General features: G+C 34.2%; 1 protein-coding gene and 1 pseudogene across 2 annotated transcripts; both read left to right on the forward strand.

Annotated features, from left to right (window-relative positions):
* Positions 1 to 4,591: 4,591 nt before the first annotated feature.
* Positions 4,592 to 6,076, forward strand: LOC120142129 (annotated as a pseudogene).
* LOC120142052 (RHOMBOID-like protein 1) lies at positions 6,024 to 9,413 on the forward strand. 2 transcript variants are annotated; one of them, XM_039156809.1, is made up of 7 exons: positions 6,024 to 6,107; positions 7,649 to 8,061; positions 8,136 to 8,299; positions 8,383 to 8,546; positions 8,620 to 8,879; positions 8,967 to 9,096; positions 9,185 to 9,413. In XM_039156809.1, the coding sequence occupies exons 2-7, from the start codon at positions 7,874 to 7,876 to the stop codon at positions 9,305 to 9,307; spliced, it is 1,029 nt and encodes a 342-aa protein (XP_039012740.1). In that variant the 5' UTR covers positions 6,024 to 6,107; positions 7,649 to 7,873; the 3' UTR covers positions 9,308 to 9,413. The 2 variants fall into 2 exon arrangements, with proteins under 2 accessions (XP_039012740.1, XP_039012741.1); XM_039156810.1 differs by having other exon boundaries at positions 6,026 to 6,107; positions 7,668 to 8,061.
* Positions 9,414 to 12,166: the final 2,753 nt, after the last annotated feature.

Raw genomic sequence — 12,166 nt, forward strand, 5'->3', positions numbered from 1 at the left:
AAAGATGATTTGTAAATGTTGATTTGTTTAATTGATGTGTACATAATTATTATTTGTTCTTGTTTAATTGATTGAAATGTAATAGTTGATTTGTTGATTTCAATATGCATTATGTTGAATGCAAAACAGATTATCGCAACGCGGAAATGACTATCGCAACGAGAGAATCACAATGCGAAATGAAAATCGCAACGAGTGAATCGCAATGCAAAAATGAAAATCGCAACGCGAGTTGCGATAGTCATTTCCGCGTTGCGATAGTCAATTCCGCGTTGCGATAGTCATTTCCGTGTTGTGATATTCAAATGAATGTCTAATAAGTGATAACAACTGAACATATCATAGCAATGTTCAAACTCAAGTTACTAATAATGCCTAACTGAAAATGTTAAAAGTTCACACATAATATACACATAATACAACGTTTGCATTTAAAAATCACCTAAGTTAACAGTCCCAAAAGGTGAAGTCGGTTGTGATTGGGATTTTGATGAGGATTCATATTTTGGTAGAGGAAAAGATGATTGTGATGGCACTGGTGATCCACATGTCAACCTTGTATGACCACTTTCCTTGCACCGACTACATGTCAATCTCTTCTTCTCTTCACCCTTAGACGGTATACGATCGTGACTTTTTGGTCGGCCAGGTAGCCTTCTGTCCATGGCTGGTGGCAAAACTGTTTGTAAGTCATCTGGTATGTCCCACTCAGAAGGATGTGGAATAGGGTAGACAATCTCGACATAAGTCTGTCGATATACTTCTGTAGTGTAGCAATCCATAGCGTATGCGCTTGAATCATCTTGGTTTAGATGAAGAGCAACTTTTATAACATGACCACACGGATAACCAGATGTTTGCCATTTCATACAGCTACACGTCTTTGCATTTAGATCGACAAGCCCATTTAAGTTATTATCCAGTACATCAAACAAAGTGTTTGAACATGGTTCAACTCTCCATGACGTTGACTTCACAACACGTTTCGTTATCTTTTTTTCAGTCCATGGTGTAACACGATGTTCCAATGTTCCTGTAAATTTAAATAAATAATACTTAGTAAAATATATGATAAGTTACGAATTTAAAGAAATAATACCTGCATGGTTTCTTTTCTTGTAGTACCACTGTTGAATAGAGGCTCGAAAAAACTCCATTAACATAGTAATGGGTAATTTCCGGGAATGACGACTTAGAGCGTTGATTGATTCTGCACTATTAGACGTCATGAAACCATATCTTGCTCCAAGTTAATGTACTCTTGACTATTTTTCAAACCCGACATCTTCTAGTGTTTGAGCACATTGAGGCAAAACACGTCTTAAACAGTTTATATGCTTATTAAAATCCACTTCCCGATAAGCTTTTACAGCCTTCCAGTATGTCCATTTATGATTTTTTATACCAGCAGACCTTGATTTTAGATTTCTATACAAATGAACACCTCAAAGTCCATGAAAAGCATCTGGGAAACACCTTCTAACAGCGTTGTCAATTGAGTTTGCCCTATCGGATATGATTGTCAGATTGCTAATTGGATCTATGCAATCCCTAAGATGCCCCATAAACCATGTCCATGAATCAAAGGTTTCAGATTTGCCAACCCCGTAAGCTATTGGCAGTATCCCATTGTTAGCATCTATGGCTACTGCTAATAAGTTTACTCCAAGGTATCGACCTTTTAAATGTGCTCCGTCAACTATAATAACTGGGTGCATGCAAGTAATAAACGAACGAATCTACAAAATCATATACACAAGAAATATAATCATTTAAATCTGAAATGCACGTAACTAACAAAAATGAGTCAACAAAATTATATTGATTTACTAACCGCAGCACCAATGGCGATAAACAGCAACTCAAAGCGTCCATCTCTATCTGTTTTGATATGAGTTACCGACCCATGATTTTTCAGCTTTAAATTGTGATAATAAGCCGACAGTTGGGCAAACGATGCTTTTGGCGACCCCCTCAACAATTCCAAGGCATAACATTTGGCTCTCCAAGCTTGAGAATATGAGATACTAATCTTGAACCGAGCATTCATATCAGTCATAATTTCATGTCCCCGATATACCCTGCCATTCAAAAACATTAACTCAGCCAGAAAACCACCCAACACCTTTTTTTTTGCCTGTCTATGGTGAGGAAAAACTTGGGTTCTTGAACATGTATGTTTATCAATAAAAGTCCTAACTTGAAACATTTCGCAATCTTTTATCCTCTTTGCAATCATACGCCACGTACAGTTTTTGTCAATCATACACCTTGTTTCGAAACGATATTTGCTTGATTTGTTAACTTTTAGTTGATAGCCATCTTCCACACATTTCGTATACAAAGCTATCTTCAAGTCTTCCTTTGTATCAAAACAATCATCTTTCTTGATACGAAAAATATTTGTGTAACAATCAACTGCTATTTTTACCAACTCTTCTTCCGGTATCTGAAGTAATTCTGGCATATTCCAGTTATACTCCCGTGGCATTTTCTTCAGGGACTTTTCTTCGGGGATTTCTTCTTCTTCTTTTTCTTCTTTAGGGTTATATGAATTACAGAATGGATGTTCAACATGTTCATTCACAGTCGTAACTTCCTCCTCATTATCATCAACAACATCTTCCTCGACAGCGGTTGTTTCATCATCAAAATTCGGGTATTGACCAATATCAAAATCATTACACGTAGGGTCTATTTATTCTTCTGAAACATCATCAAAATCTCAGTATTGACCAAGATCAAAGTCCGGGTATTGACCAAGATCAAATTTCGACTACCGACTAGTACTCACAATTTTTTCTGTTAGCTCATCATCGTCTAACTGGTTAATACAAAAACCGGAATTTGGTGCTGAAAGTTGATTGGGATTTGGATTAGGGAAAGGTTGTGGGTTTTGAGATTGTGTTTGGTATTGGAAATGTGGTGAAACAAAATTTGCTTGGTGATGAAATTGTGGTGGAACCATTAAATTTTGAGCATCATAATCTGGAGTTGAAAAACTTAGTTGATTACTACTCGCTACTGACCCAACTTCACTACTTCTAGGTTCAACAAAATACAATATATCATCATCTTGCGAAACACTAATGTAAGCAATGAATCGTTCAACATCTTCATTGTCGGTTAACAAATAAACTTTACCTTTTCTCTGATAAGATATCCTAAATCCACTTAAGGGCTCTAAATTCAATTTATTTGCAACACGTAACATTAGAGTTTCATAAGTTAATTTTTTTAATGAAAGTTTTAGTTGAAGATTCATGGGTAAAGGCATATATTGTAAAACACCATGAACATTCTCCCATGACCCTCCAAAACACAAATCTATCCAAACATGATCAACATTAGATGATTTCATTATTGTAAATTAATTTACTAAACAAACGAGCTGCGAAACTAAAACATATTGCCGGATGGGGAAGGATGTCGTTGGATATAGGAACGGATGTCGCTGGAGAGAGTGATAGATGGAGATGGAATGAGTTTCGATTTAGGGATTTAGGTTATGAGTTGCTGCTGCTGCGTAGTTATATACCCAAAACATTTGTGTTGCGAAACTAAAACCTGTTGCGAATTCAGAAATCGAATTGCGAATTTGAAATTCAGTATTGCGATAGTCAGAATCTCGTTGCGATAATCAGAATCTCGTAGCGATAGTCAGATTCGCGTTGCGATTTACGTATTCGCATTGCGATTTACGTATTCGCATTGCGATTTACGTATTCGCATTGCGATTTACGTATTCACATTGCGAATTAGGAAAATCGCAACGCGAATTTAGAAAATCGTAACGCGAATTTGAAAAATCGTAGTCAGAATCGCGTTGCGAATTTAGAAACTGATTTGCGATACCGGAGATCGCGTTGCGAATTATCGATCGCATTGCGATTTAGTTGATCATTTTGGTAAATCCAAAAAAAATTGGTTAAAATCGTATATTATAAGGCATTTTTTGTCACTGAGATTATTTTCTCAAATTTATAAATTACCAAAATAAAAGGCAATTATAAATAAAATATCAGTAATTGCATCACATCACGTGCAGTGCCCTGAAACAAGTAATAATAAAATACTACTTCAAAGAGAGAGAAAAAATACACTTCGAAAATACCAAAATAAATCATCTTTTTCTTCGTCTTCTTCGGATATTCCAATACCTTTCGATCTAAATCAAAGCATTTTGATCAATCTTTGATGTTCTTCCCCTTCAAAACCCTTACCAAACTATAGCATCTGATCAAAGTTATATCTTTTTTTCGTTACTTTGAATTAAATCTTTCGAAAATTCAATCAAAATTTACTATGAAAGAAACGAAATCAGTTAAATTGAATGAACAGCAGCATCAGCAACACGAGAATGACCACTTTTCTCCTTTCAAATTCGCCAAGTTATTAGATCCGGAAGCTTCTAGGGACAAAATAAGTCTTCTATCTTTTTTCCCATTAATGTTATTTTTATTTGAAAGTTCTATTATTGATTACAGGGAAATAGTAACCGTTATTGTAGTTATTTTCCCAAAAATGATGATCTTTATTGAACTTATTCAGTTCTAGAAGTAGTTTGATTAATGGGTTCCCCCCATGTTAAATGGGGTCTAAAATGATCATGAATGTAACTGAATTGGGTATTTTTCATAAAGGAAATTTGATGATGGGTTTTGGTTGAATTTTGGGGCAGGATCAATTAGGAGATGTATTGCATTGGATTCGACAAGTTTTAGCGCTTTTTTTGGGTTATTATGGGGGGCAATCCCTGTGGTTGGAGGCACTTGGATCTTCATGTAAGTTCTCATATACGTGTTGCATGTTTTTGCAAATTGCAGTTTGTTTCAGATTCATATTGGATTCTTGAATCTTTTCCAAGTTTGGCGACTCACATGCTTTTAGATGCCAGTGTGACCTGAGCTGTATGAATATGTCTTTGTGCTAGTTGTAAATAGTAAGTGCTTTTACAATTTACACTGCTGTAACTGTATAGAACTGTGGTTTTGACATAAGGTGATCAAGTTTGATAAAATCATAGACTGGCTGACTGTTAGTCACCCATAATTCTTAGCAATCCGTTGTGCGTACAGAATTGAATTCCGGCATTTTCTTAGCCTAGGATTATGGCATTATGAATTCATGCACAAGAATTATACCGGAGTGTGTGGTGGTACTTAGATAATTGTTGGGTTTCTGGAACCACATTTAATCTACAAACATGTGAGCCATTTTGCTACATGGACTTTACCTTTAATCTGTAGAGTTAGGCTGCATATTTATATATTCATGTGCATGCCTCTGGTTCTTTGAATGCAATTTTCTAGGTTCTATAGATGATTTTGAGTATACTACATAGTACTGGTGTTTTGGAATTGACAAGTTAAATCCATAAGATTTCTAGTTGCATTTGTTGAGCATGAAATGTGTATATCACCGTCCCATTCCTGTGAAAGGATGAATGCCTTTGGTGTTCTTGGTGGTGCCAATATCTTCAAACCAGCGTTTCATTTTTCAAGTTTTCCTGGCTATCCATGTTGAGGGATTTATTGTGCCAACTTTCTCTCTTTTGTGTGTCTTGATATCCAGCCATTGTTTTGAGGAATTCATTCAATAAGCAAATAATTGTCGTATTTCTTAACTCTTTCATTACAAATCTTTGAGAAACTTGTTGTTCATCATTTGATGTTGATATTTGTTTTCTGCAGTTTTCTGGCCATATCCACTGCGATCATATATGGTTATTATGTTATGATACTAAAGGTTGACGAAGAAGATTTTGGTGGTCATGCAGCTCTTCTTCAAGAAGGGCTTTTTGCTTCAATAACTCTCTTTTTGGTACTTAAACAACTTTTAATTATTCCTTTCATTTTCAAATGCCAACATTGCAGAATATTTGAAAATGGAGCTTTTCCCATGTTGACTGTTAATTTTTTTTTTCCTGTTCAGTTGGCTTGGGTTCTTGTATACAGCTTGGCACACTTTTGATATGCTTTGTATCATCAACTGGCTGCCCCGGTGCCTCTAAACCACATTTCAAGGACTTGATTCTGCTAGACGAGGAAGCATTCATTATTCCCAGAAAACAATTAGAAACGTTCTTACTAGAGAAACTCCGGCAGGTATTGCTTTTGACATTTTGATATTTCAAATCGTGAAGATATTTTCTGTTAATGGTTTATACATGTTTGATTTCAGTGTTACGTCATGAGTGTCCCACAAATGTAGCAGTTTGTGATACTTGCTAATTGAAACACTGTTTTCTCTTTGCTTCAAATAATCCATTTCCAGCAATTTTTCTGGTTGATACCACATCAATGTCAGGTTTGTGTGGTTTTGACAACTTCACAATAATATATCATTGCATTCCCAGAATTTTATTCTAAGAGATAATCTTAACCAAATACACCCTAAACCATTGGATTACTAACACTTGTTTAATGGTTGGAGAGCAGTGTTTTTTGAAGATTTGATCGAGTTTGGGCCTTGTTTTGGACTGATAGTAGAACCGGACAAAATCTATCATTCTCTTTTTTTCTATTTTCTCTATTTCTTCTTTTCCACCATTTCTTCAAATATATCATTCGGAAGATTGTGTTAAAATTGGAGGATAACATCAACTTTTTCGATTATATTAATCCGTACAAAATTATTTTTAAAGTAGTTGATTATACGACATAATAAATTTTTTCATTATCTTATTTAATGTGATTTGTTTTGCTAATATGTTGTTTTGTAACAATATCTTTTACTAACACGACTAGTATCTACACTCTCTTCTATAATTCAGTAGCCTGACAATCACTAAATGAGACAAGTACTAATAAATCTGAACTATCCAATCACATCACTAAGTAGATATGTAACCGATTGACATGATACATAACACATACCCTATGATGATCATACATCATTAATCTATGAAAAAGACAATTACTGATAAACCTGAACTATCCAATATCATTATTTCTTTCGATGATCTAAATTTAATCACAGAATCTATAAGAGTGAGGCGTGATTAGAGTAATTTAGAATTAATCTAAAGTATATATAATTTAAAAAATATATAATCTAAATCTGTTGCAAATAGTTAAATACAGTATTAAAATCCACAAAAAAAACAGATCAAGATTTGCAATATACTTATTTACTATTATTACCAACATAAGATTTGCATATTACATGACAGATGTATACACGTGTTTCTTTCTCCATGTAAAGCTTGCATATATTCCTCTCATTTTCCTAAAATTAACTTTTACTATATTCTACTATCTATTCCACTTCACTGTGCAAATTTTTTGGTTTGAATTTGATCTCTTAATTGTTGTTGGAACAAACAAATTGTTATATAACAATGTCTGTTATACATTAAGTGAGAATGGCATTCAAGCAAAAGAAATCAAATGGAAACTAGAGATTATAATAAGCCTATCACCCCTAACAAGCTGTATTCTTCCGAAACAAGCGGAAAATAAAATCGGGATAAGCATCCGCATAGAAAAGAACTAGAAGGAAGGTTTGTCTGAACTCTGAAACACGAGAGAATCCTTGCAGTATCAGAATTCAGAAAACCAAGCCTTTTTTTTTGTATGGAAATTCATTTACATTCCCATATGAGAGTCCCCGTGTTTTTTCTTTTCTTGCATTGGTTAATCCCTAGCTAAAAACTCTGAAAGAAGGTTGTTTCGAAGACGGGGATGGATTCCAAGATTGGATCAATGTGACCAATCCAAAGAAAGGAGACACGGCGGAGCATCCGGTGCCATCAGGTCACACCACATCACAAACATCGTCATTGCTGTCTCCCGATGGGCAGCGTAGGGGGCATGGAAATGAGCATAGACAGAGGGAAGGACAACAGCAAGCAGGATGGACGGTGGATTTCATGCCGTTTAAAAAGTGGGTGCCTTGGTTGATTCCAGGCTCTGTTTTGGTTAACATATTCCTTTTTATAATAACCATGTACATTAATAATTGTCCCAAGACCTCCAAGAATTGCGTGGGTAAATTCCTGGGTAGATTCTCTTTTCAACCTTTCGAAGAGAATCCCCTCCTCGGCCCTTCTGCTCGTACGTAAGTCTCTCTCTCCCAACTATCTTCCTTCATGGCTGCAACTTGGCCTGATGATTTGTTTGTCGACTCTTCAGATTAGAGAAAATGGGTGCCCTCGAAGTGGATAAAGTAGTCAAAAAGCACGAAGCATGGCGCATGATATCTTGTATATGGTTGCATGCTGGTGTTTTCCACATACTCGCAAACATGTTGAGTCTTTTATTCATTGGGATTCGGCTTGAGCAGGAATTCGGTTTCGGTACGCATTGATGATTATCATTATGATTACAACAATAGCTTGAAATCTGATCAGTTCTAATGCGTATTTGGTATTTACTGCAGTGAGAATCGGGTCGGTTTATCTAATCGCCGGTTTCGGTGGAAGTTTGATGTCATCTCTTTTTATTCAGAAACGTATATCGGTCGGTGCATCTGGTGCACTCTTTGGTTTACTAGGAAGCATGCTCTCGGAACTGATCACAAACTGGACAATATATGCAAATAAGGCACGTAAGATTGCATTCTTCCTAGTCTGTTTGCATTTGCCAGAACAGTTTTACAGTTTTGTGATTTGTGCAGTTTGCAGCGCTGTTAACTCTTGTTCTGGTTATCGTAATAAATCTAGCAATGGGAGTGCTCCCACACGTGGATAACTTTGCTCATATCGGGGGATTTATCTCAGGGTTTCTCCTGGGTTTCGTGTTTCTAATCCACCCCCAGTTTAGATACGTTAGTGAAAAAAAGGTTCCCCCTGGATACATTCTACCTTCTCGTAAACCTAAACACAAGACGTACCAGTATGTCCTGTGGGTCGTCTCTTTGAGCCTACTCATTGCTGTGTAAGGAATTCTAAACATCACTCATCTTCTTGATCAAAATAGGCTATCCCCACGCATTAATGCATGTTTCCATTTTACTTTTTCCAGATTTGCTCTCGGGTTGTATGATCTGCTACTTAAGGGGGGTAACTTGAATGATCGCTGTTCTTGGTGTCATTACATGAGCTGTATCCCGACACCATTGTGGAGTTGCAGACAACGACACGTGTATTGTCGGGTCAGTTGCATTAGTAATAGTTTAGTTTCTAAATTTGTGTTCATTAAAATGAAAATGGGTTAATGTTATTCGTTGATTGTTGTTGCAGTCAACCGTATTCGGGAAGTCGATGAACTTGACATGCATAAGCAATGGGAAAAGCGAAATCTATACATTAACAGAGGAAAACTCTTCACAAGTTCAACATCTATGTTCCAAGCTCTGTAGTTGATGCACGAGCATGTACAGGAGAAAGATTTTCGGTTTATTTTTCTTTTTATGAAACATTTATATTTGGTGCAGTTGCTACTTTCGAATATATATTGTGTTGAGTTTCAATATGTCAGATAAAATTAATTTTTCCAAATACAATTGTTGTTTTTAAATAAATGCCGGGTGAAATATTATTAACAAGACTATGTAATTATATCATATTATTAAAAAAAAAAAAACCTTTCTCCACTCATTAGTCATAGCTCCAAATTTGAAAGGGAGAAATGTGAAATGTAGAAGGATGAGTAATTATGTAGGCATCTCCCCACCCACTTATGCTTGGTAATAGAGAAAAATTTATCATTTATTCCATGGAGGTTGCCGATAGCATTGCAGTGTTGATGAAAATAGGATGCATGATTTGGGGGAGTCAAAAGGAAAAGAAGAAAATGGTCCCTAAATACCCAACCAATGGTTCCATAAAGAGAAGACAGCAGTCTCCATGCATGCCAGCTTCGGAAACACTTGTACTTAAATTGCTTAAAGCTGATATGTCCAAACTCAGACCTGTTTTTGTAAGTTGAATTAGTGGACCATATATTTGATTACCAATTCAACATGATCCATGGCTTCAAGTTGCAGCTATTACGAATTGACTACTGAAGGTGGAGCAACAGCGATGAACCTCAGATTTCTCCTGCCCCTTCAATCATTTTTTTACGACAAGCTCACCGTTTGTAATTTCTCAATTGGACCGAATTCCCCCCTTCAACCCGACATATTAAATAAAATAGTACTTTCTTTATTTCACCATTAGTATTTAATTTATTGATCAACTAATTTGAATTGAATTTTGCAAAGATTAATTATAAGTGCGACACTATCAACCTAATTTGCTCACTAAATTTTTAAAACATATATTAAAATTACTAAACTTTTAATTCACTTTCATTATTATTATCGTCAACTAACGTTATGAAATGTTGATGTGGTATGTTAAAGCCTTCTTCCTCTAAAAAAATCATAATTTTGCAAATTGACAATCGTCATAAAGGTCGAATTTTCATGAACAGTGCAATTGTCGATCAATCTCTATGATAGGAAGATTTTGTTTAGACATAAGATTAACATATATAGATTTTAAGTTGATCTGACCGTTAACAGTAGCATATCGAAAAGCTTTAACTTTTAATTTTGATTGAACAATAACATGCTTTTGTCTTTGTTTCTATCATAATAAGGTGGTTTATCCCATCATAAAGACTATTGAACTACTCATATTCTTTAGTTTTTTTTTTTAAACTCGTCGAAAGATCTTCTAATCAAATGTTGAATCAACTTGAAACCAAATTATATTAATCTTCTAATCAAACAAAACCTTCCAACTATTGAGATTGATTAAACATCACTCTGTTCGTCAAAATTTTGATCTTTGTGGTGACTGTTAATTTATAAAATTATGAGTTTTTTAAAGAAAAATAGTTTAACATGTCACATTAACATTTATGAATAGAAGTCAACAATAAATAATCACAATGAAGATGAATTAAAATATTAATACTTATAATGCAAGTTTTAAAAGGTCGATGACCAAAAGGAAAGCAACCTAAAAGTTTAGATATTACCAATCTAGTTTACCCTAAGTAATATATCTCATTAACGCAAATACCGATATGTTGTGGGTTAATTGATCTAAATGGTTAAGGAACTTATATGTTAATAACTAAATAATTGAAATATGATTAAAATTTAGTTAACTTGTGTGATCCTTATACGTTAACCTATGTAATATATGGATTAATTTATATTCTAAAGATGAACGTGGTTGGGAAATCCAGTTTAATCTTAAAATTAATTAATTGGTATACATATTAAATTACTTCAGTGATTAAATAAATGATCGTTATCCTTAAAAAGTCTTAGGTTCGAACACTAAGATTATAAAAGTGTTTTAATTACCTATTTTATTTATGGTTGACTAAATTAGTAAAAAAAATTCTTATGGATTAGATTATTGGAATAAATTTTGATGAATTTATTTCGTTGTATTACTAACTTATACAATTAAAATTATTGAGAGAATGGCAGAGATATTTTAAACCCTAATTTACTTTCTATTTTTATCCTATTACATATATAATAATTTTGTCAATCGATGGTAATCCAACCCTTTAATGTTGTCAACACACATTTTTCGTCATACTAGGATTCAAACTCCTAAAAATATGATAGAATTTTAGGATTCAAACTCCTAAAAATAGGATAAAATTTTGCTAGGATTCAAACTCCTAAAAATAGGATAGAGTTCTACTATTGTTTAAATTCCTAAAGATAGGATCCACAAGCACTATAAATAGCCATTGTAACTCACCATTTGAAGACACGATTTTACACACAAAACACAGAGGAAAGCACGGAAAATACAAAGGCAAAGTTGTTGTAAACGATTCGAAAAGGAAATAAAAGGTAGCATCTTTTTTTACATTGGTTCGTTCATTTCTCGCATGTGCACGTTATTTTTCTTGAGATTTGGTTCGAATAACCCAAAACGTGGGTTGCGCCGATGACTAAAAAGGGGTGGGATTTCGAAGTTTCGAACCTAGATCCACCCCCGAGGCGTGTTCATTTTTTAAAATATTTAATTCTCCCCCCTAAATCATTTTTTTCCTACTTTATTATTCTTGTTATATATGCATATTACTTTCTATTAATTTTATTATATATGTATATATGTTTTTTATTAGTGTTATTATATATATATTTATATATTTCCTATTTTGCATGTATATATATGTATATTACTTTTGATTTTCTTTTTTTATTATTATTATTTTACTTATATATATGCTTTTACTTTTTATATATTTTACTCATTTAT

The sequence above is a fragment of the Hibiscus syriacus genome, unplaced genomic scaffold (assembly GCF_006381635.1).
Source record: "Hibiscus syriacus cultivar Baekdansim isolate YM2019G1 unplaced genomic scaffold, ASM638163v2 tig00110819_pilon, whole genome shotgun sequence".
NCBI lineage: Eukaryota > Viridiplantae > Streptophyta > Magnoliopsida > Malvales > Malvaceae > Hibiscus > Hibiscus syriacus.

Coding starts and splice junctions, on each gene's coding strand:
- LOC120142052 (XM_039156809.1), top strand. CDS start 7,874: ATGCCGTTTAAAAAGTGGGTGCCTTGGTTGATTCCAGGCTCTGTTTTG. Junction 8,300..8,382: donor TGAGCAGGAATTCGGTTTCG/GTACGCATTGAT, acceptor TATTTACTGCAG/TGAGAATCGGGTCGGTTTAT. Junction 9,097..9,184: donor AACGACACGTGTATTGTCGG/GTCAGTTGCATT, acceptor TTGTTGTTGCAG/TCAACCGTATTCGGGAAGTC.